This window comes from Anolis carolinensis, chromosome 5 (assembly GCF_035594765.1).
Source record: "Anolis carolinensis isolate JA03-04 chromosome 5, rAnoCar3.1.pri, whole genome shotgun sequence".
In the NCBI taxonomy this organism is placed as follows: domain Eukaryota; kingdom Metazoa; phylum Chordata; class Lepidosauria; order Squamata; family Dactyloidae; genus Anolis; species Anolis carolinensis.
The window spans coordinates 4,513,352-4,534,195 of NC_085845.1; the positions used below are offsets into that span (position 1 = coordinate 4,513,352).

Genomic DNA, 20,844 nt, shown 5'->3' on the forward strand with positions numbered 1-20,844 from the left:
CACGGCTTTTTTAAAAAAATAAAACTAAATGTATATGGACACTTACATGGACATAAAACACCAAAAGAAGACAATATAGACACACGGTTTTCAAGACAGTGCTCTTGCCTGGAGTTTCCTCATTATGATCCGGAAAACCATAGATTTCCTTAGTTCTTCATTGGCCCCATCTAGACTGCCAAATAATTCAGTTTGAATGGCATTGTATGGTCAATGTAGGCTCAAATAATGCAGATTCAACTGGATTATATGGATATACACTGCTATAAATTCCAGTTCATTGCACTTCTGAAACTGCATCATATGGCAGCGTAGATGGGAGGACTGGAACAACCCCAATTGACACAGCCAAGTGAGTCTTCACCCTCACAGTATCTGAGTAACTTACTTACTGATAGCTTCATCCAGTTCAATAATCTTTGTTCTCCAGGATGCCAATGTTTCTGCATACTTCAGGGTTTCCTCAAGTACTTCAGAATCTGAAACAATTAGAGTCATAGAATGCTAGAGTTGGAAGAGATCCCAAGGCCCATCTAGTCCAACCCTATATCTTCTTTTTAAACTGATATTTTAACTAATTTGTATGTTGAATGCTTTTAGCGGATAGCATATGTTATATTTTAATATGTTACTAGCTTAGGTGTACCTGAATACCCAAGCTAGATCTTTTGTGATGCTATTTATAAGAAATAAATAGATAAATAAATGGGGCCGGGCTGTGGCGCAGGCTGGTAAACAGCTGTTGCAATAAATCACTCTGACCATGAGGTCATGATTTCGAGGCCAGCCCGTGGTGGGGTGAGCACCCGTCAATTAAAAATAAAAAATAGCCCCTGCTCGTTGCTGACCTAGCAACCCAAAAGATAGTTGCATCTATCAAGTAGGAAATAAGGTGCCACTTATAAAAGTGGGGAGGCAAGTTTAACTAATTTACAACGTTGGAATGAGGAAGTGCCATCAGAGTGGATGATGAAGCAGCTGCTCCCCCCTGTGGCCAGAATCGAACATCCCCTCAGGAGAAGGTTAAATTGCCTCTGCATCTGTCTGTCTGTCGTCTCTGTCTCGGTTCCATGTGTTTATGGGCATTGAATGTTTGCCCTATATGTACATAATGTGATCCGCCCTGAGTCCCCTTCGGGGTGAGAAAGAAGGGCGGAATATAAATACTGTAAATAAATAAATACTAACTGTTAGTTTTTGGTTTTTATGAATGCTCCTATCAGAAAATGCATAAGGATATGGGTGAACTACAACTCCCAACATCATGGGTCAATTCTATCCAAACACCACCAGCATTCAAAGTTGGCCATGTTGAGTCTGTGTGCCAGGTTTGGTTCAGATACAGAGTTGGCTAAGTTCAGATTGTTCTTTGATTGTAGCTGAATTATAAATCCTAGCATCCCAGAGCAATTCCCTCCAAATCCTACCAGTATTCAGACTTGGCCATGTTGGATGTTTGTGCCAAGTGTAGTCCACATTCATTGTTGGTGGGATTCAGAGTGCTCTTTGATTGTACGTGAACTATTGTCGCACCTCTGTGCTGGTTCACCTTGCTACACACACACACTCCACCACAGCAGGCTTGAGTTTTTCAGTTTATTGATAAAGAATAACAAAACTTAATAAAAAGCAGTAAAGAAAGCAATAATCCAATTGAGAGTGCAATCCATAAAACACAGTTAAGAGTGTTCGTAGATAAAAGTACAGAGTCCCAAGAATAACAAGGCAATTCCAAAGAAACCAGAAAACATGAGCTTCAAAAGTATAATCCAAACACATGAGACGAGGCATGAACCGAAACTAAGCAAGAGTTGAATCTTCAACAGTGATGTTGCTCTGGCTGAAATCTTTCCAAATTACATGTCCTATAAAACCTCCTTGCAAGCTAAAAACACATCCCTCTGAGGTCTAGCCCCCCCCCCCCCCATGCTTGCCTCCAATTCTCACAGAGCGTGTGGGGCCCGATCTCAATTTCAACCTGGAATCTCTGTCTAAAACAAATTCATCCCCCTCATTTGCACCTGGGCTTTGTTGATATTGACAATTCTCAGACTCCCATGAAAGGTCATCCTTATCACAAACTTTGGCAGCATCTCTGCTAAACTCAGAGCTATCCACATTCCCATTTTGTCTGTTTTTCTAAGCTATCAACATTTTCCGAATCCACCTGCATTTCAGAAACGTCAACATTCCCAGGGACAAACTGCTGTTCCACAAATACCCCTTCATCATCAAGCTGAACCACAACACTATTCCCCCCCCTCAAAGCCCCCCCTTCCACCTCCTCAGTGGCTGAGGCTTGGCCGGGTAATTACAGTGGAACCGAGCCACCAAATCTGGAGCATGAATATCCCGAGCGTCAATCCAACAACGCTTCTCTGGGCCATATCCAACCCAGTGCACCAAGTACTGTAGCCAACGCCGATGAGAGTCCAAAATGTCCGCTACTTCAAATTCTTCCTCCTTGTCACAGAGAACCGGAGGAGGTGGTGCGCTCTGACCCTCATCCGGGCAAACGTCAGTAGCCAGACATAGCAAGGACCGATGAAACACAGGATGAATCTGCATCACTCGAGGGAGTTTCAACTTAAAAATCCTAGGGTTGATCTGATCTATCACAGGATAAGGACCCACAAACCGAGTGTCAAGATTACGGGAAGACCACTGGAGGGGAAGGTGTTTAGTAGACAACCAAACATGGTCTCCCACCTTGATCTCCGGGCCTTGCTGCCGATAAGCATCCGCCATCTGTTTTTAATCCTCCTTGGCTAGCTCAAGTTGAGATTTCAGGATCTCATGAATTGCAGACAGTTCTTGCAACCAAGTGGTTGCCGCAGGAACTTCCACCACAGCAGGGAAGAACTGAGGGTGATAACCGTAGTTAGCGAAGAACGGGGCTTCTTTGGTAGATCCATGGGTTGCGTTGTTGTACACAAACTCAGCCATCAAAAGCAATGATGACCAATTGTCCTGATGATAGTTCACAAACCATCTCAGGTACTGTCCCAGAGTGGCATTGGTTTTCTCTATCTGACCATCCATCTGTGGATGATGCGTGGTTGACATGCACCCTTCAATGCCCAGTTGACATTGCAGTTCCTTCCAGAAATGTGAATTGAGCACCCCGATCAGTGACGAGGCTCTTTGGTAGTCTGTGTAGGCGGAAAACGTGGTGCAAGAACAAATCCACCGTCTCCTTGGCTGTAGGCAATCCAGAACAAGGAATGAAATGATTCCTCTTGGTGAACAAGTCTACAACCACCAAGATGGTTGTAAATCGCTGAAACAAGGGCAAATCTGTGATGAAGTCTGCAGAGACTATTTCCCAGGGTCGAGCTGGGGTAGGCAAAGGTTGTAGCAAACCTGCTGGCTTGTCCACAGGGTTCTTGGCATGTTGACACACTGGGCAACTGACTACATACTTCTCCACTTCTCGTCAAACCTTAGGCCACCAAAAATCCCATAACACCAGGTGCATGGTCTTAAAAATTCCAAAATGCCTAGCAGGCCGAGTGTCATGACACAACTTCAGAATTTCAGCCTGCTCAGGCCCCGGCGGCACGTACACCCGGGAGCGATGGCAGAGCAGCCCATCTGTCACATGGAATGGGAAAGACAGGCTGGCAATCAGCTTTTCTGGTACCCACAGGTCTTCCTGACAAGCCCAGATTCTGTCAGTCAAGGAACCACTCACGACAGGTCAGGGTGGTGACTGCTCCGAGTCCTTAGGTGCATTGGCAAGGTCTCCTGCTGCGGCAGCCACCATGGTAAAGTTCTCAGGGCGCAAAATGCAGGATTCTGGAGTGTCCTCCAGCCCGCAAGTGTACTCTGGCTTATGAGACAGCGCGTCAATTTGCCTATTCTCTGCCGGAGGCACATAACAGACTCAGAAGTCAAAACGCTCAAAGAATAGGGCCCAGCGTTGCTGCCGCTGATTCAGCTTTTTGCGAGGTACACAGGTACTCCAAGTTACGATGGTCCATATGGACCTCCACAAAGTGTCAAACTCCTTCCAGCCAATGTCTCTAAGTCTTGAATGTGGACTTGATGGCTAACACCTCCTTCTCCCAAATGGTATAGTTCCGCTCTGGTGCTGTAAGACGTCGGGAGAAGTACGCACAGGATTGCAGATGTTCACCCACAGGTTGAAGCAAAACCGCTCCAATTGCCACATCCGAGGCATTGGCCTGGACCACAAAAGGAGTGACAGGATCAGGATGTTGCAGGATTGGCTGGGAAGTGAATAGTTTCTTGAGCTTCCGGAACCCTCCCTCGGCTTCCTTAGTCCACTGGAAAGGAGTCTTTCCCCTCAGACACTGGGTAATGGAGTCAGCCCATTTGGCGAAATCAGGAATGAACTTGCAGTAATAGTTGGCAAAACCCATGAACCATTGGACATCTTTCTTGTTCATGGGGGACTTCCAGTCTAGCACCGCAGGGTCCATGGAGATCCCCTCAGCTGAAATACAGTATCCCAGAAAGTCCACTTCCCTAAAATGCACTTCCCTAAAATCATTTTTCCAATTTGGCATAGAGTCCATGTTCTTGCAGGTGCTGGAGTACAGCAAGCACCTGCTGATCATGCACCTGTTGATTCGGGGAGAAAAAAAATCAGAAAATCGTCCAAATAAATGACCAAAAAGCGGTCCAAAAAATCATGGAACACGTTGTTGACGAAGTGTTGGAACATGGAGGGAGTGTTGTAGAACCCGAATGGCATAACTAAATACTCGAATGACCCGAAGCGGATCTGGATCACTGTCTTCCATTCATCACCCTGCCGGATGCGGACCAAGTTATATGCACCCTGCAAGTCCAGCTTCGTGAAAACTCATGCATCCCTCAGCCGGTCAAGAAACTTGGGAATCAACGGCAGAAGGTAATCGTTCTTGATCGTGATGTTGTTCAAAGCACGGTAATTGTTGCACAGCCGCAACTCCCCAGACTTCTTCTTGACAAACAGGACAAAGCCCCATCCGGTGACTGCGATGGGCGGATGAACCCCTTGCATAGGTTGGTATCCAAAAACTCCCATAGAGCGGCAAGCTCTGGTTCCGAAAGAGAATACAAACGCCCACACCGAATTGGGGCATCCGGCTCCAAATCGATGGTGCAATCATAAGGCTGGTGCGGAGGCAACTGTTCTGCTTCCTTTTCACTGAGCACATCTCAAAAATCCTGGTATTTCCGAGGCAATGCACCCAACTGCTGTGTTGGAATCTCATGCAACTGGCACCCTTGCCGCAAAATGCAATGTTCCTTACAAAAAGATGAAGTGATAGAGATAATAGGGTTGACAGAGATGATAGAGACAGAGACAGAGACAGAGATTGATCCATCGGTAGAGGAAGATAAAAAATAATAATAACTATGATGATGACAGGCATGGCAAAAAGTAGCAACATTGTGATTAATCAATTATCGCTTACCCAACAGCGTTCGGAGTCTTGGTTCATGTGCTCGCATAAATTTTGTAATTTTTTTGGCTCCGGCACGTAGGCTGTTTGTTTTGCCACGTTCCATTGCATCTGACAAAGATGAAGGCAATTATAAACACTTTTTTCCCATGATCATCAAACTGGCTTTCCTTCTCATGCAAGTGATGTCATTCTTAGCAGGGAAATGTAAACAATTTCAATTAATTTAATTCCTAAACTGTAATTCCTGGAAATGTCATAGCAATGTAATCCTACTTCTTTTATCCTTGACACTCTATTCGCAATAAAAAAAGTAACTTCCCGTGAGAGCGGAGCTGCTTCTGCCTTGTGTGTCCTAGCCCTTTTCTTGGGCAAAAAACATCAATTTTTTTCATTATGTTTATGTACTTCTACATATAGAAACATTTCAATGTTGCCTGGGCAAAAAACAGCATGTTCTGTTATTTTCTGCCGCTTTCTATGCAAATTTTATCCAGAATTAGCCCTGAACTGTGAAGATGGTCATCAGTCTACAATTTTCTGATCCAAGGGAGCATCTACTATACAGAAGTAATCCCGTTGTTTTCAGACATTTCCATCCACTCATAGATGACTCTATGAGAGAGGATTTTATCCCCATACTGAGCATATATGTAGGGATGAATTTGTGCTCCAGGCTCACCTTCTGTCCACAAAAAGTATAGGACACAATGCTATTTCTCTTTGGTGCAACTCTGATATTAAGCTACAAGGTCAGTCAGCTTGTCAGACAGATTGCTCACATGACACTAACAGACATGACCAATTACTCCTCCTCCCACCCTCACCACTGTAAACAAAAAACATCAGTGGGGAAACTTTTTGAAGACCCCTCGTATCTGAGCAGATCTTTCTTTCAGTGCAATGCTTCACTGAGACTAGATGACAGCCATAGCTCCTCAAATCAAGAAGACTAAAAGGAATCAGTATAATCCCTTCTCTTTTGAAAAGCATTTTTCCCAAAGAACAAAAGCCAACCCAAATACATCTTGATCTTTTCTTTGCAGGAAGTATTGGACTTACACAGGGCAATGGCAGAAATGGTGGCAGCAAAGAGAAGGAAGCACAGTATGACAGCAGCATGCAAGACAAGGGCGGACTGAAAGAAAGCAACACTGCGGTTCCGGATTATCCTTGGCAAGTCTGAAAAGGAAAATGGGGAGAGAATTCTGCTTCAACCAACAGTAATAGAAATCCCATAGCATAGAAATAGTGTTCAGTAGGTCAGCATAAAATGCCACCTCCTTGACGGAATGGCACCTTGTCATGGTGAGGGAGCTTGTGTGTTCCAGTGAACCTATGGGCAAAACTGTCAAGAGTCATGTGCTCCAAGAGCAGCAAGGTCACAGGGGAGGAACCAGACCAAGAACATTTTCAAGTCCTCAATGGCGGAGCAGGGGGATGATAAAATAGCATATGTTACAATGGCTGTGAAGGCAGAAAAAGGCTGAGAAGCCACCGGTCATTGGGTTGACCATACCACTGGATGGAACCCTCATTCTGTGAAGACTGTATGTTGATCGGGTGTACACTGATCTCCACACATAAAACAAATTCACACATAGGCATCTTCAAAGAAAAATAAAATAAAACCAAAAGTCCACGGCAACCAGCAAGTGGCGACAGGGGCAGGACTGTGAAATCTCGAAGCCCCTTGCCACAGACTAGCACATGGGTGGTGTGTCGATGTGTGAGAGGCTAATTGAGACTTATACCTTTTCTGTCTCAATTCCTCTCCTTCCAAAGGTCTGGCAATCTGTCCAGTCTCACAGAAAAATAAACTCTCATCAGTCAGTTGTCAGCCAAAGTCAGCAGTTCAGAGCTTTATTGAAGTTATTTACAGCTATATAAATAAGCGCAGCTAACACACATGTCCAGCCCAACAAAGAAGCTTACAGATAACATTTTCCACATCCCACATTTTATTCCCAGTGACTTATGTCCGGCTACATCAGCGGAAACTGAGTTACTGTCACTCTAGGCATTAAATCTAATTCTATGCAGTTAACCATTCCTCTGCTGGAATGCTTACCAAAGCACACACTTACTTTACTGAGTGAACATTTCACACACTATATTAATCATTGCTCTGACATGGTGGATATGGACTCAGTTGCTCTACCTCAAGGTCCAAGGCGGTTGAGTAGTTTGGCACTTGTATCCATGAATGAGCAGCCCTTTTAAGGATCCACTCTACTCACCCCATATCGGGGGGGGGGGGCTAGAAAATGTGTGCTAAACATAGTCTGTCTCTCTTATCCCTGTCTTGACTGCCAAGTCCAGAGGGGTCACCACCTTGCAGTAAAAAAAATGAACGTTGGAACATATGGACATTGTTGGATAACACAGACAATGAACACAGGACTGCTATTATCTCAAGGGAACTGAGGTGCTGTAACATTGATATAGCAGCACTCCAAGAGACCCAGAGAGCAGGAGAGGGTCAGCTGAAGGAAGGAAAAAAGGGCTACTGGCACTACCTGAACAAGAGTGAAGAATACATAGAGTTGGCTTTGCTATCAGAAATGATCTGGTGAAGCTCCTGTCCGAAGCACCCATTGACATTAACACTCTCAGCCCTCTTAATTAACTTTGCCAAAAACCAGTAGGCAACTATCAAAAGTGTAACCTGGCAAGCATCCAATGAACTTTCTGAGTGCTCAGAGCATGAGGAAGTGGATGATGGGTTGCAATCTGTAATTTCCGAGGAGTCTGTGGAAGGTAGCAGGTAGAGAGATGTTTTGGAATATCCAGGCTGTTCCCTGGCAAGAGGAGAAAGTGACATCAGTTCTCATGAGAATAGGGCAGAGTGACCTTCAGAGGAGAACATGGGAAACAAAGGTTTCTCCAGATCAAGTTGCCTTGAAATTAGAAGGTAGAGTGTAAATCAAAGGCAAACTTGTTTTTCTCAGAGGCTTAGAGATAAGGAGAGAAAAATCAGGTGTGTGCATAGTGATACCATGGAAGAGACTGAGGCCTTTTAAGTGGTTTCTGGGCTCTCAAGCCTTTAGTGGGAACAATGTTGTAAAAAGAGGAAGTAACTCCCGGTTTCTAATCCTAAATTACTGGAATTTTTTTGACATGCCTTTTTCCTTTTATACTTATTAATTAATAAACTTTTACTTTTTGAATTATCTGAACATTGTGTGGTGTTGGGTGAAGAGGTGTTCTAGGGCTACAGTGCAACAATAAGTGCCTATGTACCCACACTAGATTCTGATGAAGACATCAAGGAAAATGTTTATTGTCAGTTGGACACCATCCTATTGGAGATACCAAAGGACAACAAAATCATCCTCCTGGGTGATTTTAATGCAAGAATTGGACAAGATTTTGACCCTTGTCCAAGGACTATAGCAGTGGTTCTCAACCTGTGGGTCCCCAGATGTTCTGGCCTTCAAATTCCAGAAATCCTAACATCCTATAGGAAAAGACGGTGTTGGAGACAGCAACCTTAATGGCATCCTGCTTCTCACCACATGTGCAGAGAACAAGCTTGTTATCACCAATACACTCTTCTGCCAGAAAAATAAGTTTAAGACATCCCAGAAGCACCCTTGACCAAAGCATTGGCACCTCTTAAACTATGTAATCATACATGCCAGAGACCACTGCAATGTACTTCTCACAAGAGCCATGACACGTGCTAATTACTGCTGGACAGACCGCAGGTTAATTCAATCCATGATAACCATCAAGATCACCCCCAAACACAGACTCCAAGAAAGACAGATAAGTCATAAAATGAACACCCAAGTCGTCCAAAAGTCCTTTAAGGAAAACCATCTCCAAACAACACTCAAGGATCATCTACCCATGTAACACCCTGAAAATGTTGAGGAATGTTGGAATAAACTGAAGATCTCTATCATTACAGCCTGTGGGGGAAAAAACATTGAATAACAAACTAAAACATCAAGACTGGTTTGATGAAAATGATAATGAGATCCCACAGTTCATCAATAAAAAAGGAAAGCCATCCAAATATGGCAAAGAGACATCAGCTGTGTTACATTAATCCAAAAGCTGAGGTCAAAAGAAGGACCAGAGAGCTCAAGCACATCTAGTGGACAGAAAAGGCTCAAGAAATCCGACCCCTTGCTAATGTCCATGATGCACTGGGATTCTTTAAAGCCACAACGATCATCAAATAACCCAACAAATCATGGCATACACCCTCTACATTCATCAGATGGAACCAAATTTCTAAAGGACAAAAAATCAATTGCACTATATTGGAAAGAGCACTAACATAACCTCCTTAACTGCAGCTCCAACGTGGCCGCATAGGTTCTCTTACAAACACCGCAACAATCGGGATGAGCTTTCAGCACTGTCTAGTTTGGAAGAAGTCACCAATGATGGCTCTTTGTCTTAGGAATGGAGATGAGCATTAACCCCCACCCCACCCAGTCAGACACAACTAGACTTAATGTCAGGGGGAAACCATTACCCTTAGAATGATAGAATCATAGAATAGTAAATTTGGAAGAGACCTCATGGGCCATCCAGTCCAACCCTCTGCCAAGAAGCAGGAAATCGCATTCAAAGCACCCCCGACAGATGGCCATCCAGCCTCTGCTTAAAAGCCTCCAAAGAAGGAGCCTCCACCACAGTCTGGGGGAGAGAGTTCCACTGTCGAACAGCCCTTCTCACAGTGAGGAAGTTCTTCCTGATGTTCAGGTGGAATCTCCTTCCTTTCCTGTAGTTTGAAGCCATTGTTCCGTGTCCTAGTCTGCAGGGCAGCAGAAAGGAAGCTTGCTCCCTCCTCCCTATGACTTCCCCTCACATATTTGTACATGGCTCTCATGTCTCCTCTCAGCCTTCTCTTCTGCAGGCTAAACATGCCCAGCTCTTTAAGCCGCTCCTCATAGGGCTTGTTCTCCAGACCTTTGATCATTTTAGTCTCCCTCCTCTGGACACTTTTCAGCTTGTCAACATCTCCCTTCAACTGTGGTGCCCAGAATGGGACACAGTGTGATTCCAGGTGTGGCCTGACGAAGGCAGAATAGAGGGGTAGCATGACTTCCTTGGATCTAGACACCAGACTCCTATTGATGCAGGCCAGAATCCCATTGGCTTTTTTTAGCAGCTGCATCACATTATTGGCTCATGTTTAACTTGTTGTCCACGAGGACTCCAAGGTCTTTTTCACACATACTGCTGTTGAGTCAGGCATCGTCCCCCATTCTGTATCTTTGATTTCCATTTTTTCTGTCAAAGTGAAGTATTTTGCATTTGTCCCTGTTGAGCTTCATTTTGTTAGTTTCGGCCCATCTCTCTAGTCTGTTAAGATCATTTTGAATTCTGCTCCTGTCTTCTGGAGTGTTAGCTATCCCTCCCAGTTTGGTGTCGTCTGCAAACTTGATGATCGTGCCTTCTAACCCTTCGTCTAAGTCGTTAATAAAGATGTTGAACAGAACTGGGCCCAGGATGGAACCCTGTGGCACTCCACTCATAACTTCATTCCAAGATGAAGAAGATGCATTGGTGAGCACCCTTTGGGTTCGTTCGCTTAGCCAATTACAGATCCACCTAACCGTAGTTTTGTCTTGCCCACATTTTACTAGTTTGTTTGCCAGAAGGTTGTGAGGGACTTTGTCGAAGGCCTTACTGAAATCCAGGTAGGCTACATCCACAGCATTCCCTGTTTCGAACCAACTCATAACTCTATCGAAAAAAGAGATCAGATTAGTCTGGTATGACTTGTTTTTGGTAAATCTGTGTTGACTATTAGCAATGACTGCATTTGTTTCAAAGTGTTGCAGACCACTTCCTTAATGATCTTTTCCAGAATTTTGCCTGGTATCAACTGGACGGTAATTGTTTGGGTCGTTCTTTTTTCCCTTCTTGAAGATAGGGACCACATTTGCCCTCCTCCAATCTGCTCTCGAAGATAATTGCCAGTGGTTCTGAAACAACCTCAGCTAGTTCCTTCAATACTCTTGGATGTAGCTGATCTGGCTCTGGGGACTTGAATTCATTTAGAGCGGCCAGGTGTTCCTGGACAACTTGTTTCCCTATTTGGGGTTGGATTTCCCCTAATCCTTCGTCCATTCCATGTTGCTGAGGTTGAAGATGGCTTTCTTTTTGCGAGAAGACCGAGGCAAAGAAGGCATTAAGCAGTTCTGCCTTTTCCCTATCCCGTGTCACCATCACCCCATCTTCTCCTTGCAGTGGCCCTATCGCCTCCTTTTTCTTCCTTTTTCTACCAACGTAAGCAAAAAAGCCTTTTTTGTTGTTTTCAATGTCCCTGGCAATCCTGAGATCACTTTGCGCTTTAGCCTTGTGAACATTTTCCCTACAGGAGTTGGCTATACATTTGAATTCTTCTTTGGTGATTTCTCCCCTTTTCCGCTTCTTGTGCATGTCACTTTTGAGTCTTAGCCCGGTTAGAAGTTCTTTTGTTTGCATTTGCCCCTTGAATATTTCACTTTTAAAAAACTCCCATCCATCCTTAACTCCCTTGTCGTTTAATATTGGCGTCCATGGAATGCCGCTCTGTATTTCCTTCATTTTTTGAAAGTCAGCTCTCTTAAAGTCCAGAATGCGTGTTTGACTTGTCTTAGTTTCAGCATTACATTAGTTTACCTAATGTAATCTGTGCTCATTCAGAAGAATACCCACAAGCTGCTTAAATGTAATCTGTGCTCATGCAGAAGCATACCAAAAGCTTGGCCTTTCACTGAACATTGAGAAAACCAAAGTGCTCTTTCAGCAGGCACCAACCAATCCCTCTGCAAAGCCAGGAATACAGCTTAATGGAGTGATGCAAGAAAATGCTGACCATTTCCGCTACTTTGGCAGCCACCTCTCCGCAAAAGTCAACATCAACACTGTTTGAGCTCTGTGAGTAAAGAATTTTTCTGAATGAAGCAAAGAGTGTTTGAGGATTGGGACATTCTTAGGGATACCAAGATGCTTGTTTATAAAGCTATTATTCTCCCAACCTTGTTATATGCCTGCAAAACATGGACCATCTATCTACAGACATCACTCTTATCTTCTGGAATGATTTCATCAGCGTTGTCTCCAAAAAAGACTGCAAATCTCTTGGGAAGAAGACAGGCTAACAAATGACAGCATTCTGGTGATGAGGAAGTACTCAAAAGTAGGCCCCTGATTGATGTCTATAGCTGAACCCTAGTTACAGTTGGCCCTATCCGAGTCATTAAGTTATCCGAGATGGGGCCCACCCCTTTATCTTGGATAACAGGGGCTCTACTGTATCTGTAACTGACTAGAGGCTGGTTATAGCACTTAGACAGGAAAATTCTGACATGCATATATATGCCCATGTATGTAGACATGTGAAGTGATGTACTGATGATGAGATGTACGTGAGAGCCTGTATTTGCCTGTATGTGAAGATGTAAAAAAGGGGATGGCAACGCTTTCATCCTCACTCTGGTTTGCTTTTGGAGGAAATTCCATGCCAGAGTCTCAGCTGAAAATAAAACCGTACTTTTCATCTTCAACAAAGGATAGCTCTTGGTGTGAACTCTCCTATCAGCCACAACACTGGAAGAAGCAAAAACCACCAGCATTGAAGCAATGATCCTCTGCCATAAACTCCGATGGACTGGCCATACTGTCCAAATGCCTGATCACCGTCTCCCATAGTAGTTACTCTACTCTCAACTCAAGGACGAAAAACAGAATCTTGATGAACAGGAAAAGAGATTAAAAGATGGCTTAAAGCTAACCTTAAAAACTGTGGCATAGACACCGAGAGAACTGGGAAGTCCTGGCCCTCTAACTGGAGGTCAACTGTGAGCATCAGTGCTGTGGAATTCAAAGAGGATCGAATGGAGGGAGAATGGGAGAAATGTGTAAAGAGGAAGAAGGCACTCCAAGCCAAGTTGTGGCTGTATTCCATAAGAAAACTGATGTCTTCACTGCAAAAGAATCAAGAATAGGTCTCTATGGTCACCTACAAAACCATTGCCAAGACTCTGAACTTGGAAGGCAATCATACTCAGCCACGAGTGATAGCCTATGATGATACAAAAGCCAACTTTTCAAACTTGTAGGAAGGAATTGGCTTCCAACAGAGAAGCTGGTCAATGAAGTTAAGCCTGGAGTGAAACCATGAAGTTCTCCATATGTTCTTGAATAGCAATTCTGCTTCTCCTAGGGGTGCAGCACCACCACTTTCTCTGCCATGGCTCCATCCTATTAGAGCATTCATGGATTCTGTAATTTTAGAGGGTCTTTAACTTTCCCTGCCAGAGTGTTGATGCTTCATCAAACTACAACTATGAGTCATAGTTGTTAAAGTGTTGTCAAACTGCATTAATTCTATTGTGTAATTGCACCCAAGGGCTAACTATGTCATTAGTTCAAACAACAAAACAGATGCAGGAAGTCAACTGAAGATTATTCATTTCAATTTCCCTTGTGTGGCCTCAGCAATCAGCCTTTGCATAGTCTACACCTGCAAAATCAAGAGCAGAACCTGGAAAAAGGACTTGTTGGAAACTTTAACAAATTTCATTTTAAGGAGCTATCCAAAATCCTATATCATATCACTGAAAGTGGATTTACCATCCTGAATAGTTCCTTTAAAGTTCAGACTAAACTCCAGTGTAGATCAACCAACCCTTTGGTGTGGGAGCCAGCATTTACCATTAAAATATAATTAAAATGAATTAATTATGGTACCTTTCACATCTGTTAAAGCTTTCAAGAACTAATCTCATATTTATTGTTCAATAACTGAACACCAATCATTTTAGTAATTTAACTTGTTTTAAGCTATTTTCAATTGTTGCCATGGGCATAAGGGAAGGGGGATATGGCCATTCATACTACAGGTTGAGTATCCCTTATCCAAAATGTTTGGGGCCACAAGCTTTTTGGATTTTGGGCTTGCTTTGGATTTTGGAATACCAGTATTTGGATATCGAATGCATATGTAATGAAAGAACTTGCAGGTGGGACCCAAGTCCCATTTCCAAAACATTTGGTATTGTTTCATGTACACCTTGTATACATGGGATGGAGGTAATTATATATTTTTCATGCTTTGGGGCATGAAATAAAGTGGGTGAACATTGAAACTCAAGAAGCAAATGTGTCACTCAGACACGTATGTGGACAGTTGTGGAGTATTCAGAAATTCAGAATAAACAATGCTCAAGCTATACCTTTAAAGATATCCTAGTGAATGAACAATGTATCACAACACGTTTAGACATTTCTCTTAAAGATTTAATATCAGCATTAAAGAAGGCAGCGGCATGACCTTTCTGTTGCATCCCTAGGCTGCAGAGAAATCTCAAACCCACACTGGAGCTCCAGACTATAAGCAATATAAGCTGTTTATTGAAGAATATATGTAAGCAATAGCAAATCAAAGTTCAAAGTCAAAGAAACAAGGTTTTAGTACACAAGGTACTAGATACTTAAGAATCTTGAAGTAAGGGTCCATGAAATCAAACACAAGAATAAACTTCAAACAAGGTAATTAAAATTAGTCCAAGGAACAGGATCAAAAACTGGAACGAAGAACAGAATTTTTAACTGGAACAAGATATTCAGAAGGCAAGGCTTTCAGGGACATGACTTGATGATCTAAAATCCCAAGGAGCAAGGACAAGAACTGGAGATACAAGGCTTACAGGAACTTGGCATGAAAGTCCAAAGGTAACATGAAACAAGGCTCCATGAAGCAGAAACAAACCTCTCAATGAGCAAAGTTACCACCTCTGAAATCTCTCTCAGAAGTAGCTCTTTTTAAAGTTAGGATCAAGGTCTCTTTCCGTGGGAAGTTTGCTCAAAACCCTTTTTCATTAGCAACCATCTGCTCCTTCTCAAAACCTCCCTTTCTTGTCTCTGTTGACATATTGCTTTCTTTCTGTCAACTTCTTATCACAACTGGAATGCCCATCTGCCAAGGGATAACTCAGCCTTGACTATCCCAAGGAATGTGGTTCAAGGTGTCTGCTTGAAACCATTGTATGCCTGCTCCCAGAATCGGGAACAGAAGCCTCATCTGACTCTGGCTGTACAGAATCCTTTACCTCTGGCTACATGGGAATCCTAGACCCCAACCCAGATTCATCTGACAGGTCAGGTGCAGGTACAATCACAGGCTGAGCAGGCCCGACCCCAGGTTCACCTGATAGCTCAGATGCAAGCTGGGATACAACACTCTCTCAAATGGCCCGTTCGAACCACCTAGGAGTTGCAGTCCCCAGGTTGAGAACTGCTGGTCTATAGCTTACTTACTCTTCTTCTTGGCCGTGCCAGTAACCTTTTTATCTGCTGCTTCTTTAGCTGGTCCTCCTTCAGATGTACTTCCTTTAGATGCTCTTTTTTTAGCTGGTGCTCTTCCTTTAGCTGGTGCTCTTCCTTTAGCTGCTGCTCCTTCTTTAGCTGGTGCTCCTTCAGCTATACTTCCTTTAGATGCTCTTCCTTTAGATGCCGCTCCTTTTTTAGCTCCTCCTCCTCCTTTAGCACCTTGCTCTGGAAGACAGTAACATGTAGGTAGATACCATGAACAAATAGCATTGCTCCTGTCCTATGTAAAGCCTGTATGGTCGGCAAACCAAAGACAAGTTTCCTGGCCTGTATACCAGTGTCCCTTTTCCATGTAAAGACTTCCTAGTCTGCAAACTAGAATTCCTTTTCCATGAATAGCCTTCTTGTTCTGTAAACCAAAGCCCCATTCCATGCAAAGTTTCCTGGTCTGCATACCATAATCCCTTTTCCATGCAAAGTCTTCCCACTCTGCAAACCAGAGCTCCTGTTTCGTGCAAAGTTTCCTAGGCTGCCTACCAGAGTCCCTTTTCCATGCAAAGGCTTCCCAGTCTGTAAACCAGAGTTCCTATTACTGGACTGGACATTCTTGGTCTGCAAACCAGAGCTCCTGTTCCATACAAAGTTTTCTGGTCTGAACACCAGACATCCTGTGCCATGCAAAGACTTCCCAATTTGCAAACCAGAGTTCCTTCTCCAGGAATAGCCTTCTTGTTCTGTAAACCAGAGCTCCTGTTCCGTGCAAAGTTTCCTGGTCTGCATACCAGAGTCTATTTTCTATTCAAAGGCTTGCCAGTCTGCAAACCAGAGTTCCTATTACTGGACTTGTTATCGAGAACTCAGCAGACCCCTGCTTACAAATTGATCTGACCTGCAGCTGGGAGTTCCGCAGGTCCATAAGACCAACATTGGATAAAGCAAAATGGGAAAGTGTCCCAGCAGCAGCAACTCACCATTAACGCCTCTTTCTCTGGTCTTTTCCCTAACCCTCACGATGTAACAAACCCCAAATAAAGACTAACCAAGTTGCAACTTCTATCTCTCTTTGCTGATACTTTGTGTCTCTTTCCTGCCTGAAACTGCACTAACATAAAGGGAAAGCCTTTTCGAACTGTGGGAGACTGCCATTCCATCTGGGATGCCTTCCATGCGTCCCAGGGAGTTCAAAGTTCTAACACTATCTGCTGTCTTACTTTCTGCACCAAGGGCTCCAAAACTCAGGGAATAACCTTGATTTGAGAAAATATTTTTTAAAAGGGACAAACAGCTAATTATTGAAACTCGCTGCTGCCACTCTCCTCGTCCACGCCACTCGTTTCGATCGCAGCTGGGGATCTCAGCAGTGGCTCCCCGAAGCCTCCCAAGGGTGACCCGGTGGCTGGGTTGCGACCCTGGAAGGGAGTTTTAGTTCTCCAAGGACTAAGGACCGGCTCTGACCCCCGCGCTGCAGGACTTTGCCTTTGGATCCATTCTTAACTTCATTTCCAAGCTCTATGAAGACTATTAAGCCCCCTGCTGAAGATCTGGACTTTCCACAAATGATTTTTATACTTCAATTTCTTCTATTACTCTATGAATTCTTCCCCCCTTATATTAATTGTGTACCTGTGTAATATTGGACCCTATCCCTTATTAATTGTTTAATTGAACATAACTTGGATATGGATTCCCTGGAAGATTCCTAACTCACCTATTTCCCTTTACGTGTGTTTCATCTCTCCCCAACCTTTGGCCACATATTGAAGGGAGCCTGGGTTTCCCTCACTCCTCCCTCCCCGAACGAACTGGGAGCTGCGAGCTACCCCCAGCTTCTATCTTCAGTCATATCTTCTTCATTTCAACCCCAAACATTGCCCCCTTTTATATCCCTAACTAAAAACGCTTCTCCTTCAAAAGGGGACCATCCATTTCCAAATTGATAAAGTTTTTTAAGACGGATCAGCTGATTGTCAAATTGAAATGTATTGCCTGTAAAATTAAATCTCATCTGTTTGTTTGCTTTGCTGGGGGCAGGACAGCACTAAAAAGGTTTCCTGCACAGAAAATCTCACAACCTCATGGAATTAATTTTGCATGGATTCAGGCTATGAGTAGTCCTCAAAATCTGTGTTATTTTTAAGACGCCTCTTTCAGAAAGAGCAAACAATGCCAGTAGTTTGTTTCTGCTGGAAAATAATAATAATAATAATAATAATAATAATAATAATAATAATAATTATTATTATTATTATTATTATTACAGTAATTACATCCTGTCCTTAGGACAGAAGGAAACCCATGAATAAAGGGAGCAGAGGTAGGATTCAGAGTATTTCTGGATTTTGTGAAGATGGAATAAAAGTAGAATCAACTTACTCTTAGCCTTCAGTTCCAATTTTGGGGCTGGTGCTTTGGGAGGTTTTGTTTGAGATGGTGAAGGTTTTTCGGGTGCCATCCTTTCCTTATTTTCAGTGTTGTCTCATATTGATTTCTGTTTGGGAGATAATGTAATGGAACAGTCTGTTAAAACACTATCCTAAGGCCATGACTGATAACCTGGCAGGCCTCCCGATGTCGCTGGATTGTGCATCCCATCATCCCCACGCAGCACAATCGCTATTGAAGAAGGCCGGAAGCTGTATTCCCAGCAACATTAGGATGGCTGCAAGATTCCCGTCCCCATTTTAGATGAATATAATACGGTAATGTTATTGAGAAATTGACCCTCTCACAATTAAACACAAATGGACAGAGGTGGATGAAACATTAATTTATTTCATTTTTCCTTTTTACCAGTTTTGAAAAGTAGAAATGCCTTAGGCTCTAAAACAGAGATTCCCAAACCTATTTGTCAAACTGAAAATGCAGATGACTGCATAGAGTCTATACTAAAAAATTATTAAAATTCAGCTCTATTTTTGTCAGCAGCATAAATTAATTTTTTAAAAGACTTATTGCACTTGCACTCTGATTACCTGCTTGTCACATAGTTCAGAAACAATCTAAATTATATTTCATACATGTTGTCTGTTTATAGTATTGAATAATAATAATAATAATAATAATAATAATAATAATAATAATAATAATAATAACAACAACAATAATAATCTAGAGCTGACAGCTGGCACAACAAAACATTGCATGGAAAGTTCCTTGACAAAATTGAAGGAAAAGCTGACAAGGAGAAGACCTGGCTCTGGCTCACGAATGGGACCCTGAAGAAGGAGACAGAAGGCCTGATCCCTGCAGCCCAGGAGCAAGACATCAGGACAAAGGCCATTCAGGCCAAGATCGAAAAATCAGCTGATGACCCAAAATGCAGACTGTGCAAGGAAACCGACGAAACCATGGATCATATCCTCAGCTGCTGTAAGAAAATCGCACAGACAGACTACAAACGGAGGCACAACTATGTGGCCCAAATGATTCATTGGAACTTATGCCTCAAGTACCACCTCCCAGCAGCAAAGAACTGGTGGGATCACAAACCTGCAAAAGTATTGGAAAATGAGCATGCAAAGATACTGTGGGACTTCCGAATCCAGACTGACAAAGTTCTGGAACACAACACACCAGACATCACAGTTGTGGAAAAGAAAAAGGTTTAGATCATTGATGTCGCCATCCCAGGTGACAGTTGCATTGACGAAAAACAACAGGAAAAACTCAGCCGCTATCAGGACCTCAAGATTGAACTTCAAAGACTGTGGCAGAAACCAGTGCAGGTGGTCCCGGTGGTGATGGGCACATTGGGTGCTGTGCCAAAAGATCTCAGCTGGCATTTGGAAACAATAGACATTGACAAAATTATGATCTGCCAGCTACAAAAGGCCACCCTACTGGGATCTGCGCGCATCATCCGAAAATACATCACACAGTCCTAGACACTTGGGAAGTGTTCGACTTGTGATTTTGTGAAATGAAATCCAGCATATCTATCTTGTTTGCTGTGTCATAATAAAATAATAATAATAATAATCCTTTATTTATATATCGCTCCATCTCCTCAAGAGAACTCAGGGCGGTTTCCAGTGTCTTCATCAAAAGCTTGTGCAAACAGGAAGGTATTTAACTGCTTTTTAAAGATGTCAGGGAAACAGCTGTTTTAACCTCCTTGGGGAGGGAGTTCCAAAGAGTTGGAGTGGCCACCGAGAAGGCCCTCTCTCTCATTGCTGCCAACTGCATTTGTGATGGTGGTGGCAACAAGAGGAGGATGAATGGGCGCAAGGCAGCTTCACACGGATAATGTTGACTGCCCACGTGTCACTTTATCTTCTCCTTACCTTGCAGTTGTTCCTTCCTCCAGAAGCTCCAACCACCTTTCCCTGTGATGTAGAACATTCCAGAACCCTTCCCATTCACCTGATGCTTCTCTACAATTGGCTGTTAGTTGTGCCCAAGGTTCAAATCTCATTGCAGGGCAATCAGAATAAGGTTGATTAAGTATGTTTAACACTAACGTACTAATAAACAGATTTAGACAATGTTTTCCTAAGACTGGTTCAGTAGAAAAAACAAGTAACCCAACAGGAAAAACTGAGAAGAATGTCTAAGAAGATAAAGAAAAGAAAGAAAGAAAGAAAGAAAGACAGAAAGAAAGAAAGACAGAAAGAAAGAAAGAAAGAAAGAAAGAAAGAAAGAAAGAAAGAAAGAAAGAAAGAAAGAAAGGATAACCAAAAGGATATAGAGACTTATTCAAAGAAGACGTGAACAGTAAATTTAAAGAACAACAAGATCCCTCCTTTATAGAGAAGAAAAATTGACTTCTCAAAAACTTCAGTAGTTTAATAGAGGATGTTAAGATAATAAAGACTAAATGAGGTCGAGCCCCCCGGGACCTCCTGAATTCAAACTGATCTGACCTGCAGCAGGGAGTTCCACTGATCCAAAAAGCCCCATTGGGCCAGTCATTCATGAAACGTGCGCCCCAGCAGCAGTCTCAACGAGCTGGGACTATCCTTTTCTCTACTTCTTTCCCCAACCCCAACATTGTTGTTGTGACCCAGCCACAGGCTGGCCAGATTCAGGATGAAGACCAAGGGGATTTTGGTTTTCAGATCCAAGAGCCGGCAGAGGCAGAAGTTAATTCAGAGATGCATTCTGACTCAGAGGCCGGAGATTTGCAGTTTCAGTTTGAGCAGGA

General features: G+C 43.2%; 1 protein-coding gene across 3 annotated transcripts in view; it reads right to left on the reverse strand.

The window, feature by feature from the left end:
* The window catches only part of LOC107983694 (tetranectin), a 29,014-nt gene extending 8,983 nt beyond the window's left edge, over positions 1 to 20,031 (reverse strand). The window contains exons 1-6 of one of the 3 annotated variants that reach the window (XM_062981865.1): positions 19,985 to 20,031; positions 18,075 to 18,189; positions 15,690 to 15,926; positions 6,480 to 6,599; positions 5,430 to 5,528; positions 393 to 479 (exon numbers count right to left, since the gene is read on the reverse strand). In XM_062981865.1, the coding sequence (XP_062837935.1) occupies positions 393 to 479; positions 5,430 to 5,528; positions 6,480 to 6,599; positions 15,690 to 15,926; positions 18,075 to 18,153 (622 nt within the window). In that variant the 5' untranslated portion in view covers positions 18,154 to 18,189; positions 19,985 to 20,031. Of the gene's footprint in view, positions 1 to 392; positions 480 to 5,429; positions 5,529 to 6,479; positions 6,600 to 15,689; positions 15,927 to 18,074; positions 18,190 to 19,811; positions 19,961 to 19,984 lie in introns of those variants that run through there. The other 2 variants (XM_062981866.1, XM_062981868.1) reach the window with 2 other exon arrangements.
* Between the last annotated feature and the right edge of the window lie 813 nt (positions 20,032 to 20,844).